The 23,542-nt window shown below is 41.8% G+C and overlaps 1 protein-coding gene across 1 annotated transcript in view; it reads right to left on the reverse strand.

Annotated features, from left to right (window-relative positions):
• Nucleotides 1-23,542, reverse strand: part of LAMA3 (laminin subunit alpha 3) — a 220,555-nt gene that overhangs the window by 154,033 nt on the left and 42,980 nt on the right. Inside the window, exons 11-15 of the mRNA XM_030335815.1 lie at nucleotides 10,090-10,189; nucleotides 9,356-9,408; nucleotides 9,020-9,125; nucleotides 8,198-8,297; nucleotides 898-1,054 (exon numbers count right to left, since the gene is read on the reverse strand). Coding sequence (XP_030191675.1) covers nucleotides 898-1,054; nucleotides 8,198-8,297; nucleotides 9,020-9,125; nucleotides 9,356-9,408; nucleotides 10,090-10,189 — 516 coding nt within the window. The remainder of the gene's footprint in view (nucleotides 1-897; nucleotides 1,055-8,197; nucleotides 8,298-9,019; nucleotides 9,126-9,355; nucleotides 9,409-10,089; nucleotides 10,190-23,542) is intronic.

Here is a 23,542-nt window from a genome sequence, read left to right on the forward strand (position 1 = left end):
AGAAGCAACATTAGAACCAATGGTGGCTCCAACAGAACTGTGAACCTGTCCCTGTTTCTCTAAGGAGTGACTTATATAAATATAACAGGCATTACTTCTGGATCTACTAAGAACAAATATTGGGTAACCATGGTCGTCAGTTTACCTCTTTTGTTCTGAATTTCGCCACTGAGAAACACAGTTTGAAGAGACCAACCTCAAAGAGAAATTCTGAGAATAAAACTTCTCAATGACTATACAGAAATTATTAGTTATAAATATTGTATAAGTTCTAAAGGTAGCAAGAAAATGTGTAAATCCCTTAATTATTCCAACACAAAGCCAAGAGAGATGGATACAGAAGAGGAAAATGAAGGAAAGGAGAAATACAGGAAAGAAAATTTAAGTAGCACTAACAAATCCCTCATTTATCTTAGTTTTTATTCATATAGTAATTCCGAGTTTAAAAAAGCAAAAAAAAAAAAAAAAAAAAAAAAAAAAAAAAAAAAAAAAAAAAAGCACCGGTCAAATATTAACAACATACACATTGAAATTATTTAATTCAACTCATTTTTAATCTTCACAAATGGCTTTAAATAAAAGTGTCTCTTGTGTTAAAATATAGACTAATCTCATTTGGGAAACAACTTCTTGTAAAAAGTCTCCAGAAATAAACACCATTTTTTTTAATCCTTTCTTTGTCTGATTTGGTGACTAAATTAACAATAAACTGTGAAATCGATACATATACTTATGAGTTAAAATCCAATCTTACCCCAAACCCCATCTGTAGTCTGGAGAAAAAGAATCCTGGAGTCAGTTTGGGGATAGTTTGCCTTTGTGGGGGACTCACTGACAGTGTTGTGGGTAACTATACGCACTCTCCTGCCATGAAGTAATTTCTTAGAGGCTACATACCTGCACTGAGGTCATCTGGGCGTATCCTCTCCAGCTAAACTCAGGAAATTCCAGGGGATCAAATCCAAACCGAAGTTCTCTCCCATTAGGTACAGTGCCATCTTCAATCTCATACTTCATATGATGCAAATCCGGGAAATAGTAGTTGTTTTCAGGTCTTTTGTAAACAAAAAGTAAATGTGGATACAGCAAGTTAAGTCCACTGATAATCCAAATATTCTTTAATCTCAGTAGCTCTGCTAAAAGAACTCCCACCAAATTGAAAGACTGCAACCAATAAGAACAAATGAAAGAGCCTCCCCCTGCTTTTTCTTTAAATTATTGCTTTCACTCTTGTAAACATTCACATAAAATACACCCAACACTTATCATTCTAAGCAATAAAATGAGAAAATCATTTAGCACAACCCATAGTAGTAGTATCCTTTAATATGTTCTAAACGGTTGCCAACAACTTAGCAAAGTCAAATTAGGTAATTTACTATAAATTCATTCATTCAATCATTCATTTATATACTCATATTCACTCATTATACAAATATTAACATATACGTACCAACCAATGTTGTTAAGTACCATATATACATAGTGAATGTGACATACAATATTTCATATGTTAAGTTTACAAGTTAGATACATTTTTCTCTCCACATATGTTTTTTCAATCATCAGAATGACTTTTTATGCCTCGTTTTTTCTTAAATTATAAGTCTATAAATGGATTCCTTTCAAGAGTCCAATAATGGCAATCATAGAGAAGGATCAAAAATATTTCAACCCTGGGGCGCCTGGTGGTTCAGTCAGTTAAGTGTCCTACTTCAGTTTAGGTCATGATCTTATGGTTCGTGAGTTCGAGTCCCGCATCGGGCTCTGTGCTGACTGCTCAGAGCCTGGAGCCTGTTTCGGGTTCTGTCTCTCCCTCTCTCTCTGCCCTCCCCCACTTGTGCTCGGTCTCTGTCTCTCTGTCAAAAATAAATAAAAAGATTAAAAAATAAATAAATAAAAACATTACAATACTTATGTGACATTTCATATTCAAACTATTTGAAGTTCTTCAAAATGGCACATTTTGACAATCCAATCACAAACTAATAGCAGTTAGTATATTTAAACCCATAACGATCAATTAGTCAAAGAAAATAAAAAGTCACAGTCCTATATTGCAAATAGAATTACAAATGATTACAATTTCTCTGGAAGTGATATATAAAGATCCTTAAAAATATTCATACCCATTGGGGCGCCTGGGTGGCTCAGTCGGTTAAGCGGCCGACTTCGGCTCAGGTCAGGATCTCACGGTCAGTGAGTTCAAGCCCCGCGTCGGGCTCTGTGCTGACAGCTCAGAGACTGGAGCCTGTTTCAGATTCTGTGTCTCCCTCTCTCTGACCCTCCCCCGTTCATGCTCTGTCTCTCTCTGTCTCAAAAATAAATAAATGTTAAAAATTTAAAAAAATATATTCATATCCATTGACCCAGTAATTCTCCTTCCAGGAATATATTCTAAAGAATGATTAAATATACACTGTCAAAGAATTAACATAAAAGAATGCTTATAATAGTGAAAGCTTAGAAGCAATGTAAATGTACAATTATGAAATAATTAAAGACATTATGAAATATTACATAACCAATATTTTGGAAGACTAATGATATGGAAAATGTCTGCAATATCATGTGAAGAAATTGATACGAATTATATGAAGAAAATACAATACTAATTTGTATTCATAGAAAAAGCCTAGGGGTACCTGGGTGGCTCAGTTGGTTAAGCTTCTGACTTTGGGTTAGGTCATGATCTTGCAGTTCATGAGTCTGAGCACCATGTCAGGCTCTGTGCTGACCCCTCAAAGCCTGGAGCCTGCTTCAGATTCTGTGTCTCCCTCTCTCTCTGCCCCTCCCCCACTTGCACTCTACCTCTCTCTCTCTCTCTCTCAAAATAAAATAAAATTAAAATAAACATTAAAAATGTTTTAAAAAAGAAAGAAAAAGCCTAGAAAAAAATAAACAAAAAATATCAAAGGGGTTATCATCTGGGTGGTGGAATGAAGAATTTTCTTTGCCTTTTACTTTTAGGTACTTATTGCAACTTTACAACAAACATATATTACATTTATTATCACAAAAATTATTTAGAAGACAAAGTGAATGTGAAAGCTTTCTAACCTTGTAAGAAAAATGAAAAAAATGTTCAGATGATATCATAAACAAACATTTGGGAGGAATTTAGTACAAAAGGACAAAAGATTTACCAACCCAGAGAAAAGGTGGTATGGCATCTTTGATGCTGGTTCGCTCTCCTTTTATCATAGTTACAATTTATCACTAAATCAAAGGACATGTTCTAAATTTCATATATGTGTATTGGCTGTGATGTAAAAAAAAAATCAATATTTTTGCCTCGGGATGGGAAATTTAATTCCTATTAAAGTTGCATTATTTCTACCTGAAAATTAGCCCACCGCTTGCACAGTTGGAAGGGAAAAAAAATTACACTGGTTAAGTAGGGGGAAAGCTCACTTTATCAACAGGAAGGTGAAAAGAGATAAAACATGGGTGGAGAATGTTTCCAAACCTATTTACAAAATTCCTCTGGTTCATCATGTGCTTTGTTAGTCTGCAGGGAAACATATCCACAGATGTGTTCTCTTTCACACACCTTTTATTATGTGGCCCAGCAGTGACTGCCATTTAGAAATGACTGAAGAAAGCTCAGCTGGGTTCCTCTGACTTTTAGAATTCAAATGCTGGAAACATCAAGGGAAAGGAGAGAAACACCATACCAACTAAATATAGACAATTTACCTAAACTACACTGAAGATTTCTTTAAATTTTTTTTTAATGTTTATTTATTTTTGAGACAGAGAGAGACAGAGCATGAGCAGGGAAGGGGCAGAGAGAGAGGGAGACACAGAATCGGAAGGAGGCTCCAGGCTCTGAGCTGTCAGCACAGAGCCTGATGCGGGGCTCGAACTCACAAACTGTGAGATCATGACCTGAGCTGAAGTCAGACGCTCAACTGACTGAGCCACCCAGGCGCCCCAAGATTTCTTTATTAATCTGTTGATAAAGCAGAGTATTAAAGATACATGCAATTTAGAAGTTGCATTTCACAGACTTTCCAGTGTATGATTAAGAGCCAGAATATTAAAAATTAGCTTTTTCCTCCCACCACTGACAGAAAATTATAAATGGATCATGGTTTTAAAAAATTCTATACTGATATGACATATATATTCAGAACATTCTATCTTAAAACAGCAGAATATACGTTCTTTTCAAGTGCACATGGAACATTATCCAGAACAGATCACATTTTGGGCCACAAAACAAGTCTCAACAAATTCAAAAAACCGAAATCATACCAAGCATCTTTTCTGACCACAACACTATGAAAGCAGCAATCAACCACAAGAAAAAATCTGGAAAGAACACAAATACATGGTGGTTAAATAACATGCTTCTAAGCAAGGAATGGGTCAATCAAGGAATCAAAAAGGAAATAACAAAAAATACATGGAGACAAATGAAAATAAAAACACAAAGGTCCAAAATCTTTGGGATGCAGCAAAAGCTGTTCTAAGAGGGAAGTTTATGGCAACACAGGCCTACCTCAGGAAACAAGAAAAATCTCACATAAACAACCAAACATTACACCTAAAGAAGCTAGAAAAAGAAGCACAAACAACCCAAGCCCAGCAAAAGGAAGGAAATCATAAAGATCAGAGCAGAAATAAATGAAATAGAAACTAAAAAAACAATAGAACAGATTCAAGAGAAACCAAGAGCTGGTTCTTTGAAAAAACCAACAAAATTGATAAACCTCTAGCCAGAATGATCAAATAGGGAGAGAGAGAGAGAAACAAGTCAAATAGACAAAATCAGAAATGAAACACTAGAAATAACCACCAATGCCCCTTAAATACAAAGGATTTTAAGAGAATATTGTGAAAAAATTATATGCCAACAAATTGGACAACCTAGAAGAAATGGATAAATTCTTAGAAACATATAAACTCTTAAAATGGAATTAGGAAAAAATAGAAAATTTGAACAGACCAATTACAAACAATGAAATTGAATCAGTAATACTCCCAACAAACAAAAGTTCAGGACCACATGGCCTCACAGGTGAAGTCTACCAAACATTTAAGGAAGAGTTAATATTTATTCTTTTCAAACTACTCCAAAAAACAAAAGAGAAAAGAAAGCTTCCAAATTCATTCTATGAAGCCAGCATTAGCCTAATACCAAAACCAGGTAAAGATACTACCAAAAAAACAAAAACAAAAACAAAAACAAAAAATTGCAGGCTTAATATCTCTGATGAACATAGATGCAAAAATCCTCAACAAAATATTAACAAACAGAATCCAACAATACATTAAAATAACCATTCACCATGATCAAGTGGGATTTATACCTGGGGTGCAAGAGTGATTCAATTATTTGCAAATCAATCAATGTGATATGTCACATCAATAAGAGAAAGGAGAAAAACCATATGATCATTTCAATAGATGCAGAAAAAGCATCTGACAAAGTACAACATCCATTCATGATAAAAACCCTTAACAGAGTAGGTTTACAGGGAACATACCTCAACATGATAAAAGCCTTATATGAAAAACCCACAACAAATATCATACTCGGTGGGGAAAAATGCTTTCCCCCTAAGATCAGGAACAAGATAAGGATATCCACTCTCACCACTTTTATTCAACATAGTACTGGAAGTCCTAGCCACAGCAATCAGACAAGAAAAGAGAATAAAAGGCATCCAAATTGGTAAGAAAGAAGTAAAATTTTCACTATTTGCAGATGACATGATAATATACATAGAAAACCCTAAGGACACCGAAAAACTACCAGAACTGATAAATGAATTCAGCAAATTCACAGGGTACAAATCAATATACAGAAATTCATTGCATTTCTATACACTAATAAAGAAGTAGCAAAAATAGAAATTAAGAAAACAGTTCCATACTGTATGGGTAGTCTCCATACTACCCAAAGCAATCTACACATTTAATGCAATCCCCAGCAAAACACCAACAGCATTTTTCTCAAAACTAAAACAAATAATTCTAAAGTTTGTATGGAACCACAAAAGACCCCAAATTAGCCATCTTGGCAATCTTGAAGCAATCTTGAAAAAGCAATCTTCGAGCAATCTTGAAAAAGAACAAAGCTAGAGGTATCACAATCCCAGATTTCAACATATACTATAAAGTTGTAGTAATCAAAAACACTGTGGTACTGGCACAAAAATAGACACCTCGATCAATAGACACATAGAAAAGAATAGAAAGGTCAGAAACAAATCTACAATTATATGGTCAATTAATCTTCAACAAAGGAGGCAAGAATATGTAATGGGAAAAAGATGGTCTCTAACAAATGGTGTTGGGAAAACTAGACAGCCACATGCAAAAGAATGAAACTAGACCACTTACTTACACCATAGACAAAAATAAACTCAAAATGGATTAGGGACCTTAACGTGAGACCTGAAACCATAAAAATCCTTGAGGAGAGCACAGGCTGTAATTTCTCTGACATTGGACATAGCAATTTTTCTAGATATGTCTCCTGAAGCAAGGGAAATAAAAGCAAAAATAAACAATTGGGACTGCATGAGAATTAAAAGCTTTTGCACAGCAAAGGAAATAGCCAACATAACTAGAATACAATCTATTGAATGGGAGAAAATACTTGTAAATGACATATCTGATAAAGGGCTAGTATACAAAATATATACATAACTTATACAACTGAACGCCAAAAAACACATAATCCAATTTAAAAATAGGCAAAAGACATGAACAGACATTTCTCCAAAGAAGACCTACAGATGGCAAACAGATACATGAAGAGATGCTCAACATCACTCATCATTAGGGAAATACAAATCAAAGCCACAACAAGATGTCACCTCACACCTGTCAGAATGGCTAAAATAAAAAATATAAGAAACAAGTGTTGGGGAGGATATGGAGAAAAAGAAACCCTTGTGCGCTGTTGGTGGAAATGCAAACTGGTGCAGTCACTGTGGACAACAGTACGGAGGCTCCTCAAAAAATTAAAAATAGAATTACCATATAATCCAGTAATTCTACTTCTGGCTATTTACCCCAAAAACACTAACTTAAAAACACTAACTTGAAAAGACATATGCACCCCTATGTTTATTGCAGCATTATTTACAATAGCAAAATTATGGAAGTAACCCCAGTGTCCATCCATCAATAGATGAATGAATAAAGAAGATGTCACTCACACTCACACACAAACACACACACACAATGGAATATGATTCAGCCATAAAAAAGAATGAAATCTTGTCATTTGCAATAACATGGATGGATCTAGAGGATATAACACTAAGTAAAATAAGTCAGTCAGAAAAAGACAAAAAACACATGATTTTACACGTATGTGGAATTTAAGAAATGAAACAAACAAACAAAAAAAGAGAAAGACAAAAAAACAGACTCTTAAATATAGAGAATAAACTGATGGTTACTAGAGGGGAGGTGGGTGGGGGGATGGGTGAAGTAGGTGAAGGAGATCAAGAGTATGCGTATCACGATGAGCAGAGTAATGTATAAAATTGCTGAATCACTATATTTAACACCTGAAACTAATATAACACTGGAGTTATTTAAAAAATGTTTTGATCTGTGAAATGTTAAATATGACGAGACACAGAGACAGTACGGCTGCCATACTTGTGATAGCCCCTCTGGGAGCTCAGTCTCCACTTGCTCCCTTGCTCCTACAGTTTATTTTAATTAGCTTCTGCATGAGATGAGGGACTTTGTCCCACTTCAAGAGTTTTCTTCCCCCCCCCCACGCCCCCCCGCCCCCACTGCGACACATCTGGCCTCTCCACGCCTTCAGCCATGGGTCCCAAGGGAGAAGCTGGACCTGAATCTCCTTGGCCCAGGAGCCTGCTCATTTGCTGGGCTCCTCCAGGCTGTGGCTTTTACAAGGAGGTTTGCCCACAGGAACCCACCTCAAGCATCCACCTCTAGTCTCGTCCACCTGGCTTTATATACCTGTGGGAACTGTCCGGTGAGGCAGCTCTGGAACCTACAAAGTAGTCGTCTTTAGGGCAACCTTACCTCCTGCTTCAACTGGGCTCCCTGACAAGTGTCCAGATTTCAAATGACAGGACAGCTTCATCAGCCCTCTCTCTTTAAGACGGCTTGTCTCTTCACAGGAACTGTCGGCACAGACAGGACTCTCTGAGAGTCTTCCACATCAGTACGGGAGGAGACCTCCCTGAAGACTCACCGCTGGCACGCCTTCCCCACGACATGCTCTCGGCAACGGCATCCTCCTGAGGGCCCACTGCACATGGGGGTGATCGCTCCACCGATGTCACACTGACACCCTAAAGGTCAGAAAACAACAGCGGTGACCCATCAAAGCATCTCCACGTTGAAGCTCTCCCTCCTTCTCTGAGAAGTGGCAATCAGTAAGATCAGGCTGCTTCCTACCCCTGCCACATCTCATATCCAGCAGATGTTAGAAACATATAGGCACCTCCCAAACTGAGATGGGAGGTGCCCCCAAAAGTCTACTTGTAAGTCCACTTGTAAGGTCAGCTCCGACATCGCTGTCGTGGAAGGGGACAGGAGCCCAGGAGCTAAACATGATTCAGCAACACGGTGCCCTTATAAACAACATCTGCTAATGAGAGTCTGTGGGCGAGAGACAACGGCAGCCTGTGGGGCCACACTCTTTGAGGTGTATTATTTAACACAATATTGTCTCTAAAATCTGGTGTGAGCTGTTTTGATAATACAAAAAATATCTTCAAAATGACAAAGTCTTGATGTTATTTATGAAATTAACAGATGAATCCCCATTCATCCCAATTGTGTTTTCTATAATTAAACCGACACCATGCTGGTAGAAGTGAAGTGGAAGCAGCCCCAGTTGCAATTTATTACTAGTTTCAACTGAGTATTTGGCCCAATTCCCTAGACAGAATTTTTTAGTCCCATCCCATCAGAAAGACCGCATGAAGACAAGGAACTCAGAAGAAAGATGATCCAGACAGTCTTTGCCCATCAGCACTGGCTTCTCTCAGGACCCACTGGAAGTATTTACCTTGACACCCAAAGTAATTGCTCTTTTCCAAAGCATAATATCCATCTTCACACGTGTCACAGGAATCGCCATTGACATGAGACTTGCAGTAACAGTCACCATCCTGCTGCAGAATAAACAAGGTAACAAAATTTGATAAGGTCATACAATTTGCTAATCTTCAAGATTTAAAACTGCCTCACTGTATAACATGAATCAGGATGGCGGGGATCTGAAAACATCCAGAGAGATTAGCATGCCCTGTACAATTACAGAGGCACTAATACCCTCCCCGAGAAATCCCAACGTCAACTGCTCTACTATTCCACTGGTATACGAACAATCGGCCCATATTACCTGCCCACACTCTCCAATTCCGCTCACTGTTCCCGCCACGTGGCACTGGCATTCTGTGAAGAAAAGACAGCATCCTTGGACCAAGGTTGCACGAAGGACAGCCCTTGGCTCTGGAAACATGACCCAGCAGCAACACTACATGTGTGGTCACTTTTGGGCACATTTCAGCAGAATTCCAGTCTGCTCCACTGACGCCTAAAATGGGACTGCTTTCTGGGGTCAGCAGAAACACCAGATCAATACCATCCACCTACAAGGAGTAATGGCCAGTATGTGACCACTCTAAGACAAAGGCTGCAACATCAGGGTTTTTTTTAATGAGTCTAACGTCAAGAACACTATTGACACGCTTCCATGAGAACAAACTCTAGTTAAGGACATATTCACTCCACTTAGCCACCTTTAGTTTAGTGTCTTTAAGTTCCTGTCCCTGGCTTCAATCTAAGCATAAAATGAAACTAAAATCAAACAAGAAAGAGAGGTTATAAAAACAAGGCAATATCAACCATGTATCAATAGAATACATATGGAAACAGGATATAAATCCCTTGCTGGGATTTTCAAGATGATAGAAATTCTGCCAAAAGTAGGGGGAAAACATCAAAATATTTACACAGAATTTCAGACAAATTGAACTTATTAAATAAATAGCTCTTTTGTGGGTTTAGTCACTGAAGTAGAGAAAATTAAGAGGAGGTGGCGATATAGTAAATTATTCTGCGTAAAAACCTCACCTGAACATCCGCTGGGGTTTTCTTTGGCCAGATTCCAATATGATGGTTTGCAGATGCTGCATGAAGGACTTTCAACATGAAGCTTGCACTGGCAGTATCCCTTTGAAAGAAAATCAAGCCAACACTTGACATCTCAGAATTAAGACATGTTTTCAAACATATGTTCTGAACAAAGTTTGTCACAGAATTATATTTTGACTGCGAAAAGTAAATGAAGTGTATCCAGAGGGAATAAAAGTACTGGGTTGATTTCAACCGACTGCTCATGGCTCTTCTTTTATTATTCATTTCTTTTTTTTCTACACATAATCCGTTGTGGTAAAAATAAAACTGGAAAAAACAGGAAAAGAAATATTTAAAAATCACTTTTACTTAGAGTCGTCATTACCTGTTGGTTCTGTGACAGCAGGAACTATTCATCTACATGGAAGATTATCTCAATATTTAACATACTGAGAATCAGTAGAGAATTATGTTTATCTGAAAGTACTTGTGTAATATGCAAAGGTCACTGCCTCACTGTAAGGATGCAAAACCTCTCTCCGTCTGTCCCTCGGGTGCCTGGAGGTTCACCATCTTCAGGCTTTGTTGCTAAGACAAATCATTTCTAAAGCACTGAGAAATACCATAGTATCTGATTGGAGCAAAAGCAAATAAATTGCAATTATTTCATACACAGCTTTATTTATTGTGCACTTAGCCTTAGTTTTTCTTAATTTTAATTATCTATTTAAGGCTTATGTGCAGGGGCCCCTGGTGGCAATGCCCTCAGAGTCACCTACAGTAGGAATCAAACACTAGGGCTCTGGAATTAAAAGTTAAAATAAGCCTTATTCTTCTGTTTTTGAAAAAAAGAAACATGATTACATATGCACTCTGAACAAGAGCAATGACCTTTTAAGCAATTTGGTTTCAGATCTTATTTTATTTTTATAATTTTTTTAAATGTTTATTTATTTTTGAGAGAGACAGAGCATGAGCAGGGGAGGCGCAGAGAGACAGGGAGACACAAAATCCGAAGCAGGCTCCAGCTCTGAGCTGTCAGCACAGGGCGGAGCCCAACGTGGGGCTCGGACTCACGAATTGTGAGATCATGACCTGAGCCAAAGTCAGATGTTTAACCCACTGAGCCACCCAGACGCCCCCTCAGATCTTATTTTAATTTACTTTTAACTTGAGGAAGCTCCCAAATGTGTTAGTCTGTAATATATATCAAAATGCATGTTAGAATTGTAACCCTTTTATAATCCTCTACTTACCAAACTGGAGTCCAGGGTACCAGCTGGGTTACAGGCACCGCTGGAGCCTATATGTGATTTAGAAAGATTTTTATTTAATTTTTTTTTTTTTTTTTTTTTTTTTTTACAGACAGCATGAGTGGGGGAGGGTGGCAGAGAGGAGACAGAGAATCTTTTTTTTTTCCTGTTTTTTATTTAAAAAAAATTTTTTTTCAATGTATGAAATTTATTGTCAAATTGGTTTCCATACAACACCCAATGCTCATCCCAAAAGGTGCCCTCCTCAATACCCATCACCCACCCTCCCCTCCCACCCCCATCAACCCTCAGTTTGTTCTCAGTTTTTTTTTCAACGTTTATTTATTTTTGGGACAGAGAGAGACAGAGCATGAACGGGGGAGGGGCAGAGAGAGAGGGAGACACAGAATCGGAAACAGGCTCCAGGCTCTGAGCCATCAGCCCAGAGCCTGACGCGGGGCTCGAACTCCCGGACCGCGAGATAGTGACCTGGCTGAAGTCGGACGCTTAACCGACTGCGCTACCCAGGCGCCCCTTGTTCTCAGTTTTTAAGAGTCTCTTATGCTTTGGCTCTCTCCCACTCTAACCTCTTTTTTTTTTCCTTCCCCTCCCCCATGGGTTTCTGTTAAGTTTCTCAGGATCCACATAAGAGTGAAAGCATATGGTATCTGTCTTTCTCTCTCTGGCTTATTTCACTTAGCATCACACTCTCCAGTTCCATCCATGTTGCTACAAAGGGCCATATTTCATTCTTTCTCATTGCCACGTAGTACTCCATTGTGTATATAAACCACAATTTCTTTATCCATTCATCAGTTGATGGACATTTAGGCTCTTTCCATAATTTGGCTATTGTTGAGAGTGCTGCTATAAACATCGGGGTACAAATGCCCCTATGCATCAGTACTCCTGTATCCCTTGGGTAAATTCCTAGCAGTGCTACTGCTGGGTCATAGGGTAGGTCTGTTTTTACTTTTTTGAGGAACCTCCACACTGTTTTCCAGAGTGGCTGCACCAATTTGCATTCCCACCAACAGTGCAAGAGGGTTCCCGCTTCTCCACATCCTCTGCAGCATCTATAGTCTCCTGATTTGTTCATTTTGGCCAGTCTGACTGGCGTGAGGTGATATCTGAGTGTGGTTTTGATTTGTATTTCCTTGATGAGGAGCGACATTGAGCATCTTTTCATGTGCCTGTTGGCCATCTAGATGTCTTCTTTAGAGAAGTGTCTATTCATGTTTTCTGCCCATTTCTTCACTGGGTTATTTGTTTTTCGGGTGTGGAGTTTGGTGGGCTCTTCATAGATTTTGGATACTAGCCCTTTGTCTGATATGTCATTTGCAAATATCTTTTCCCATTCTTTTGGTTGCCTTTTAGTTTTGTTGGTTGTTTCCTTTGCTGTGTAGAAGCTTTTTATCTTCATAAGGTCCCAGTAGTTCATTTTTGCTTTTAATTCCTTTGCCTTTGGGGATGAGGAGACAGAGAATCTTAAGCAGGCTCCACACTCAGCCCAACGTGGGGCTCCATTCCTCGACTCTGAGATCGTGACCTGAGCCAAAATCGGGAGTTGGACACTTAACTAACTACCTGAGCCACCCAGAGGCCCCTAGAAATATTTAAATGCTTGGTGTTTTTATATCTGTCTGTCTCTTGGTTTAATTTGATGTTATGAGTTTTAAATGTTTTACTTAAAAAAAAATAATGCATCTACATTTGTATTTTTTGATAGATGGGTGGCAAGGACTTTGCATGTAATTCAGAAAAAGGCACACCCAAATAACCTTTGTGGTCCTTAACTCCCCAAGTCACCCCTTTTGCCACTTAATTCCATTCCCTGCCTACTACTGCAAGTTCATTTCTGACTGATGATGGAGATTAGGGAAAAGAGATTCTAGAATTTTGAACATTTTTAGGATTGTCCAGAAGAGGGCAATATTGTACCAAGAGACTTGTTAATTGTCCATTAAATAGAAGTCACAGAATATTTTAAGTACATTTTTTAGTCAACTAAGACTTAATTCTTTAACTATCACAATCCCCTTGTTCCCCATCTGCACTAAAATTATTTCTAAAACGAATTAGTTTGCCTTCCTGCCTTAGTCAATAGTATTACAGGCCCCGTATAATCTGCCTTCAATAAAGCGGGATCTTGCAATGTCTCAGTATTATTATTACACAGCACTAGAAATGAAGAGAGTTTAGGTAAGCCTGCCCTGAGCCTGGCTTTGCCAATAATTTAAATAACTTCATAATAGGATCTTGTTTTCTTGTGAAGTGTTCTCTTAGACATTTTGCCTTTGTCTCCTCTTCGGCTGTTTCCCTTGGCTTGTCCCTTGATGATTTCATGTGTGTCTCTCTTTTTTGTTTTGATGTTCCCTCACATTCTTCTGTAGGAGTGAACACGCTCTTCCTGCTCTTTGCTCTTGTTCAGCCTGGCCGTGCCCTGCTTGTGGCTCCTGCCCAGGCTGACCATGGCTGCCATCTGGCTCTGGAGGAATTATTGTGTCTGCCCCGCCCCTATGCCCGGCTGCCACAACGCTTCCTTCCACTCCTGACCCCCGGGGAGGTGAGCAGACACACCAGGAAAGCCTTGCACTCTGGGGACCTTCAGGGCTTCTCGAAAGTGAACTGCCCCCTCTGACTACTGGCTACAATTTCTACCAGCAAGAAAACCTGGTGTCTTGAGGAGTCTGGTGAGTAAGTTTCTAGGGAATCAAGCTGGAGGTGAATGCAGAGCTTGAAGCGCTACCAAGAGCAGGAAGTAGAGAAAACCATTCTGCAAGGGGAAAGTCTGGTGCGGACTCCCTCCAACACCTCTTCTCAACAGGAAGAGGGGCCTCTAAAGCAGCAGGCAGGCGGGAGCTCCTCACCACTGGAGGCGGTACACCCCCAAGGGCACAGGCGTCTTCCTTCTGTGCCCTCTGCCACAGAGCACGGAGGACTCTCCACGTCTCCTCATCAGCGAGGGGTGAGTAGTGGAGATGACCTGTGACAGTAACAGTGTTTCCCCTTGGCTCACTCTTTCCAAACTCATTAGACTCTAGGTCACCCCCTCTCCCCTCGCACCTATGCTGTGTGACGACAATCCCCCAGGAGGCCAGGGGCAGCAAGGAGACAGGGGCAGAAGCATAGCAAAGCCTGCTCTGCCTGCCAGCAAGGGGACCCACTGGAATCACCCCTCAGGGGACTACAGGGCAGCCGGCATAAGTGCTGCGGACCTGGAACCAGAGGGAAGGCAGGATGCCTTGGGAAGGGGTCAAGGAACACTTGTTGCAGCTAAAAGGGGTCACCTTTGCCACACTGCTCGACACGGAGAATTTACGTGTAAATCAAGAAATACAAATTCATAACACATGGAATTAAAATAATTTTTTTCCTAGGAACAAAGCAATTCTGGATTCCTTTGAGGATGTACATCAGATACCTGCATTTTCTTTTTTTTTTTCAATATATGAAGTTTATTGTCAAATTGGTTTCCATACAACACCCAGTGCTCATCCCAAAAGGTGACCTCCTCAATACCCATCACCCACCCTTCCCTCCCTCCCACCCCCATCACCCTCAGTTTGTTCTCAGTTTTCAAGAGTCTCTTATGCTTTGGCTCTCTCCCACTCTAACCTCTTTTTTTTTTTTTCCTTCCCCTCCCCCATGGGTTTCTGTTAAGTTTCTCAGGATCCACATAAGAGTGAAAACATATGGTATCTGTCTTTCTCTCTATGGCTTATTTCACTTAGCATCACACTCTCCAGTTCCATCCATGTTGCTACAAAGGGCCATATTTCGTTCTTTCTCATTGCCCTGTAGTACTCCATTGTGTATATAAACCACAGTTTCTTGGGGCGCCTGGGTGGCGCAGTCGGTTAAGCGTCCGACTTCAGCCAGGTCACGATCTCGCGGTCCGTGAGTTCGAGCCCCGCGTCAGGCTCTGGGCAGATGGCTCGGAGCCTGGAGCCTGTTTCCGATTCTGTGTCTCCCTCTCTCTCTGCCCCTCCCGAATTCATGCTCTGTCTCTCTCTGTCCCAAAAATAAAAAAAATAAAAAAAAAAAAAACGTTGAAAAAAAAAATAAACCACAATTTCTTTATCCATTCATCAGTTGATGGACATTTAGGCTCTTTCCATAATTTGGCTATTGTTGAGAGTGCTGCTATAAACATTGGGGTACAAGTGCTCCTATGCATCAGCACTCCTGTATCCTTTGGGTAAATTCCTAGCAGTGCTACTGCTGGGTCATAGAGTAGGTCTATTTTTAATTTTTTGAGGAACCTCCACACTGTTTTCCAGAGTGGCTGCACCAATTTGCATTCCCACCAACAGTGCAAGAGGGTTCCCGCTTCTCCACATCTTCTGCAGCATCTATAGTCTCCTGATTTGTTCATTTTGGCCACTCTGACTGGCGTGAAGATACCTGCATTTTCAGTGGACTCGAATTGGGGAAGAACCAGGCAGATTAGGGTCAAGTGTGTAGAGGTGACCAGTGGCGGATCTCCTGGGCTTGTCTGGGAGTCTGGCCACACACATTTCAGAGAGGAACCCGACGTCTGGCATTCTGCCGTCTTCCTTACCTTGACAGTGGGGGAAATCAGAGGCTCCTGAGAGACACCTGTCACAGCGCTGTCCTGTAATCCCCGGCTGGCATTCACACTGCCCCGTCACTGGGCTGCAAGGTGTTTGGTAGGAGCCAAGGACTGAACACTGGCAGGCTGGATAAAAAGGTGTCAGTCAGACCCAGGGCAGCAGGGCCTGGATAAGAGCATGACAGAGGGTCAGAGAGACCCAAACGCAAGTTCCAGTTATGTGACTTATTCAGACAGGCACGGCTAGGTAGAGGCAGACCCAGAGCGTTCACCACCATTCTACCCTCCTACTTTGTTTCATCCCTCCAGCAGACTCTGATCAAAGGCCAACGTGTTCAATGGCACTGGGACGAGGTATTGGGGTGGAGGTAATTAGGAAAGACACACATGCCCTGACCTCAGAGAGCTAAACATCCAGAAGAGAGGCCAGGGAATTATTGACATAGTATGAAGCACCTCCCCCACCCCCACCACTGCTAAGAAACTGTAAAAGAAATGAGGAAACGTGCCTAATGCCCTTCAGCTGGCTCTTGGCAGACTGCAGGCAAGGACTCACGTCTACTGCCATCTGGCTCAGCCTTCTTTCCCGGCCCCATGTTCCCCAGGGCCTGCCTACAGAGATCACGTCCCTACCAAGGGGCACATTATTGAGATGTTCTTAGGTTCTATGATCATTAATTTTTTTTTTTTTTAAGGTGAGTGGGGGCACCCGGTGTCTCAGTCATTTGAGTGACTCTTCACTTCAGCCTAGGTCAGGACCTCGCGGTTCCTGGGTTCAAGCCCTGTGTTGGGCTCTGTGCTGACAGAATCCTGCTTGGGATTCTCTCTCTCTCTCTGCCCCTCCCCTGCTGGTGCGCACATGCTCTCTCTCTCAAAAATAGACGTGTTAAAAAAAATAAAAACAAAAATAAATAAAAGGTGAGTATATATTTTATTATTATTATTATTATTATTATTATTATTATTACTTTAGAGATCCCACGGCCCTAGGATCATGACCTGAGCTGAAACCAAGAGTCGGACACTCGACAGATTGAACTGCTCAGGTGCCCCTGCAATGGTTCATTTTTAAATGTCAACTTGGCTATGCTATGAGGCTCAGATGTTTGGCAAGCACCAAGGTAGATGTGGCTGTGAAAGTTTTTTTTTTTTTTAAGATGTGACTAATATTTAATTAAGTTGACTTTGGGTAAAGCAGATACCTCATCCAATCAGTTGAAAGCCTTAAGAGAAAGTTTCCCAAAGGAGGAGATCTGCCTTTGGACTTGAGCTACCCTATCAGCTCGTCCCTAGGACTCCAGCCCGCCAGCCTGCCCTGCAGATCTCAGACCCACCAGCCCCCATAATAATGCCACTTCCTTAAAATAAATCTCTCTCTCTATACACACACACGCATACATCCTATTGGTTCTCTTACTGCTCTTTCTGCTATTTCCGTCTTACAGGAAAGAGAATGCAGAAACCCACACAGGCATTTGGGGCAGCACAGTGGTGGCACCTCCGGCCAGCATAATGTGGGGGACATCGCCCCTGGCTCCGACGGCCACAGAGGTTGTCCAGGGAGCCTCAGGAGACACAGTTACACTCCAGAAGTGAAAACAAAGACCCAGCCTTAAACGCAAGGCACATGGTTTTAAATGGTGAATTACTCCATCTGGCATCTCATGTCTCGTTTCGGTCCAGCCGTCAGTGACAGCTGCCAAATCCCAAACCCAAACCTCAACATTGGCAGCCCCTCTTTACTCTTGGAAATACTATAATGTCTTACGAACACTTTCACTCTGCTCTTTGTGTTGGTCCAGGTCCTTTGGAGTTTCTGGGAGTATTTTACCTCTTGTCTACTCCTGTTTCAGCTTTAAGACCTTTTTACTCCCAAAGAGCAAAAAAAATAATGACAGTCAAGCTCCAAAGGGATAAGAATGTCTGCTGTATTCCCCAGTGTCTTCCAACATCACACACAGCCCTGGTCCCTAGTATATGCCAAACAGATATCTGTTAAATGAAAGAGTAAGTAACTATTGAAATCTTCCTGAGGTCCACTCTGTATAGTTTCTCAGCATGCATTCCCTTACTGAATCTCGCAACACTGCCACGAGACAGGTGTTGTATGAGTAACGCCATCCTCTTCTCCATCAGTAAATTAGCTCATCAGGTGAGGCGAGGCTCTACAGACAGCATGTAAATCACAAGGTAAACATCGCCCCTTACTGTTTCCGGGATGCTCTTCCTGCCCATGACTTTGGAGCCTTTCCTTCTGTTGGAAAACAGAAAAACACCTTCTGGAAAAGCAGACTGGCTCCTTCCCCGGTCAAAGCCACAAAGCCAACAGTCAGTTCCACAGCACATGCTGCCACTACCACTCACCTCTCTGGTTACCTGGGCATAGGGCAGATTAAATCTACAGAAGATCTAAGGTTTCTTCCAACCAACCACCTCACTATTCTCCCAGACAAAACCTGAATTACAAAGTGAAGGGCCAGTTCAAGACCAAATTGCACAGAACGTGGCTTCAGATCGCTCCCCATGCCCAGCCCTAGGGTTTTGTTTCCCCTCTTGGAAAGGCTGGGAGGGGTCTCCTGGGAGCATCCCAGGCCATCAACCTTCCCTACAGCACCATTCGCCAATAGTTGGTGCCATTTCTCTTGGCTGGTTTGTCTGATTCATGGGACTATGCTGACAGGTAGGAGGTTAATCTTGCACTGGCAACCTATTTAGAGGCGTTTTCTATGGAAAGACCAGTCACCACAACCCAAGGATTACAGCAATCTCCAATGGGGACAGTTCCAGGCCCTGGGTTGGGTCAGTGTGGTTGAAATTTGGGGACAGCTGCACTTGGCACACCCTCAGCTCCTATCCATGGTCAGACCATTTATTTCTGCAACCCACTCTCCTAGCCTCTATTGTTTTTTGTTTTTTTTTTTTTAATGTTTATTTTTGAGTAGGGTAGGTGCAGAGAGCAGGAGAGAGAGGATGTGAAGCAGGCTCAGCACTGACAGCAGACAGCCTGATGCAGGGCTCAAACTCACAAACCATGAAATCATGACCTGAGCCAAAGTCGGATGCTTAACCGACTGAGCCACCCACCCAGGCACCCCCTCCTAGCCTCTGTTCTAAGTGCTGACAAGCTGCTGCCCAGCAAGCTGTACCAGAAAAGGAGGCGAAGGAGAAGGAGCAGGGAGAGAAAAATGAAGGTGAGGAAAGCAGGAATGAGGAGTGTGGGGGTGGGGAGGGAAAGAGGGGGGATGTGGTGGGAGGAGGAAAAGGCAGAGAGTAAACCTCCCCAAATGGACCAAGTTAACTGAGAGAACTACAGTTGTATGCTGTAGTTGAAGATAAAGAACTGAACCAGGCATTAGTGTAAACACATGTCTGAAATACAAATAGGCAGTTCTCCAATGTGGTCTCCTATCTATGACGTGACTTTCACCTACGAAAAAGAAAACAGCAGGGCACTTGCGTGAGTCGAAATTAAGACAAGAAGAATATGGCACTGTGCTTAGGCAAGTCTGGACCAAATTAAGTTAATGCGAAACATGAATGCAGAAGCATGGTTGGCAAGAACAGCTTAGAAGGGTTTTCAAGCTCCTTTTCAAGAAGATTTTTAAAGTCTTAGGAACATTTTTTGGCTAGCATATATTGGACCATCTGATGTGGTATTTGGGGTCATGTTAATTCTATTCTAAAATTCAGTGGCCAAGCAATCAGTTTCGTCTTAAAAACACAAAAACAAAAACAAGACAAAAACAAAAATAAAAAGCCACACAAATTAAAACACTGGGTTAGACCTTGCTGCTAGACTAAGCTCAGATTTCAGTGAGTCCAAGCTTCAGCCACTTACCTCAAAGCTGCCCCTGAGGGAAAATTTTAAAAAGATCACAATAGCAGTTAGAAAAAGGGAAGAGCAAGAGAAGAGAGACATCACAAATGGAATTCTTCCAGAACCCAGTGGTCCAAATAGAACGAGCTTCGGGGTGTATTGCTTATACCATGCCGGGAATGTTGTGGATGGTGCATTTTCCTGAAAAACTTGGGAAAGAGCAGGTGGGCTTCTCAGAGCTGGGTGTGCTTGGGCAAGGTCCCCTGACATAGGACTTCAGGTGATTTGCTCCCCGCCCCCCCCCACCACATACCCCTGCTTGAGTTCCAAAGCCTGAACAGTGCTGCCTCCGTCACTGGAGTGGGACTAGGGTGCACGATGTACCTCTCCCTCTGCCTCACTGTGTGAGCCTTTCCCTCCACTTGAGCCACAACTTTGAACCACAGACAGAACCAGGCAGAGGCTGGCCACACACATTCACTCAGGAAGCCAGGGAGCACCTGTTCCTCTCCTCGGCCCCTCTCTGCAGCCCTCAGCACCGTTCTTCTGTGGTCTGCCTTGCAGTCAGGGAGCTCAGATGACTTTGGTAGACCTTTGGAAGCAGAGCTCCAAACCAACTCTACCAAAAATATAAGTGAGATGATACGTTCCTTTTTAATTTTTTAATCCAGACTCTTATCATTTAACACAAGGGATCTTGCCTTATACACAGTAGCTGATTAGTTTTCACGTCACGTATCATCTTCTTACGAAGAAAAATGCTACCCTTAAACCTCAGACGTCTTCCTGATCTCTTCTGGACTGGTCACTTTGGGGAACCAGGTTTTCTCAGAGAGCTGAGCATTTTACTGACACACAGTTCTGCCACCTGTTTTGGTTACGCACCGTGATTTTGCTGGGGCGGTGGGAGGGGGCGGCTCTTCCCCTTACTCCACCCCTGGATGTGGGGAGACTCAGGCTTGGCCAGTCAGAGCACAGATTTCCACGGCCATGGGGTTGGTTCAGGAATGGGCACGTGATCCAATCAGAACCAGATTTGGCTTGAAGAAATGCATGCTCTTCTCCCTAGACTTGAACCTGGAAGGAGTAATGTCCAAGTCTTTTGGGCTGCCGTAACAAAATACCATAGGCTGGGTGGCTTGAACAACAGACATTTATTTTCTCACTGTGCTAGAGGTTGGGAAGTCCAAGATTAAGGTGCCAGCAGATTCGCTTCCTGGAGACTCTCTTCCTGGCTTTCAGACAGCTCCCTCCCTCCCTGCTGTGCTCTCACGTGGCAGAGAGAGGGCGTGTGAAAGCTCACTGGTGTCCCTTCTCAGAAGGACACTAATCCTCTCAGATCAGTGTTCCAACCTTTGACCTCATTTAACCTTAATTACTTCCTTACTCCAAATACAGTCAGTCACACTGGGGGTTAGGACGTAAACATGAATTTGAGGAGGACACAATTCAGGCCTCAGCAATGCCTAAAAAGTGCCAGCTACCATCTTACCACCATCTGAGACCTAAAAATGAAGCCAATCTACAAGACAGCAGACTTGCAAGATGGAGAAAAACAGATCCCACCAACATCTTTTGAGCCCCTGGATCAATCTGTTCCTGAAACCAAATATGCCTGGACAGGTCAATTACAGCCACTAAATTCTTTATGCCTTAAGCCGGTTTAGGCTACATTTTCTGTTACATGAAACTACAGAGTCATAACTGACTCTGTGATCACCAAAATGTTCTCATTGTAAAAGTACTCTTACTAAATAGTACTTTTTTTGATAGAGAGAGAGAGAGAGAGAGAGAGAGAGAAAACATGCAAGTGGGTGAGGGCAGAGAGAGAGAGAATCTAAGCAGGTTTCATGCCCATCGCAGAGCCTGACACAGGGCTCAATCCCAGGGCCATGAGATCACGACCTGAGCTGAAATCAAGAGTCGGGCACTTAATCTACTGAGCCACCCAGGCGCCCCACTAAACAGTACTCTTACTAAAATGTATTATGGATCTTCTTCCTTCTGAAACATATTCAGACATAATTTCACCCCTTCATCATGATCCAGAGCCATTATCATAATACTCATTTACTTACTCTAATAGTGACACTCTGAGTACCTCCTGAGTTGAGGATTATTTGCTCTTCATTAAATGGTCCCAAGCTGCTATTCTTCCTCAGTTTCGTGTCTGCTTTTCCATTTCCTCCCTTACTGTTAGTGTGTTTGCCTTAGCAATTTTTCCCTCCCTTCTAATTTCATGTTTCTAGTTCACCACGGGTTTGGCTTAGAAAACAACCAAATTCGTACAATTATTTTTTAAAAAGAGAGACAGGCATAGGTAAGAAGGGCCTACAGGATGCTTTTAGTAGTGAAATGCAAGGATTTTAGTGCACATTTTTGGAGGTGTTTTTGTTTGTTTTTTACTTTACAGAGGCAACAGTCGTTGAGGGATCTTACTGCTTGGTTCTCATTTTTCCTCCAGATACAGGAGCCAGATAACCAAATTCCAACTAGATGGAATAATACTCTACTGCAGTTCAAAGAATTATAGCATGTATTTAAAAACAGTAATTTTTTTAAGTGGAAAAGAATGGCCAGAGTTTGAAGTTTGTTACAGAAATCCATGTTTTAATAGGCAAAGCATTAAAAATGATCACAGTTCTGGGGGCACCTGGGTGGCTCAGTTGGTTGAGCATCCGACTTTGGCTCAGGTCATGATCTCGTGGTTAACAAGTTCGAGCCCCGCTTCAGGCTCTGTGCTGACAGCTCAGAGCCTGGAGGCTGCTTCGGATTCTGTGTCTCCCTCTCTCTCTGACCCTTCCCCGCTCATGTTCTGTCTCTCTCTGTCTCAAAAATAAATAAACATTAAAAAAAAATTTTTTTAAAAAAATGATCACAGTTCCTATAAACAAAACAGAATCATGGAGTCCCTTTAAGGAAACTAATGGTGGGGCTCCTGGGTGGCTCAGTCGGCTAAGCATCCAACTTCGGCTCAGGTCGTGATCACACGGCTTGTGAGTTCGAGTCCCGCATCAGGCTCTGTGCTGACGGTTCGGAGCCTGGAGCCTGCTTCGGATTCTGTGTCTCCTTCTCCTTCTCTCCCTCTACCCCTCCCCTGCTAGCACGCTGCCTCTCTCTCTGTCTCAAAAATAAATAAACAAACAACAAAAAAGAAACTAATGGTAAATTTATGTGGTAAATTAAACCACATAAAGGTGCAACTGAATGTCATGCAATTAGTGTATTAAAAAAGCACAGTTCCTACTGTAAATCAATCCTGTGGCTCTTTTCAACTTCATTCAGTGTAGGTGATTGTCCCCTTGCACCTAGATAAACACAGGAGTAAGCTCTGGGGCTTTTTGGCATTCTCTTAGGTAGGAGAGCAATCATTGAGTCAAAACCCACTTTAAGCTCAAATCTCAGGGCGTTAATAATTCTACCTTCCTACCCTCCTTCTTGCTGGGGTTAAGGCAGAAGAGTAAAGGTAAGATTATGGGTTAAAGATGAAACAGAGTGTGCATCTCAGATGAGTTCCTCACGCCCTTTGGTCCTTGCCCCTGTCCTATAGATCACGTGTAAAAGATTAAGACAGAGTGGTTTCCTGTCCCTTGGACAGGTCTAGGAAGGAATTACGCAATGTATACAGCACAGATGAAATGGATTTATCAGAAGATTGATACAATTTACCTAGCAACGGTTTCCAGGTGAAAGAGGGATCCTAAATTCACCCAAATGCTCCAATTTCAGGCAGTAACTATCTGAGAGTCTAAAGCCCCAGAAGCAAAGAGCAGAATGAAAGAAAAGTGACCATCTGCTCAGAAT

Source organism: Lynx canadensis, chromosome D3, assembly GCF_007474595.2.
Source record: "Lynx canadensis isolate LIC74 chromosome D3, mLynCan4.pri.v2, whole genome shotgun sequence".
Classification (NCBI taxonomy): Eukaryota; Metazoa; Chordata; class Mammalia; order Carnivora; family Felidae; genus Lynx; species Lynx canadensis.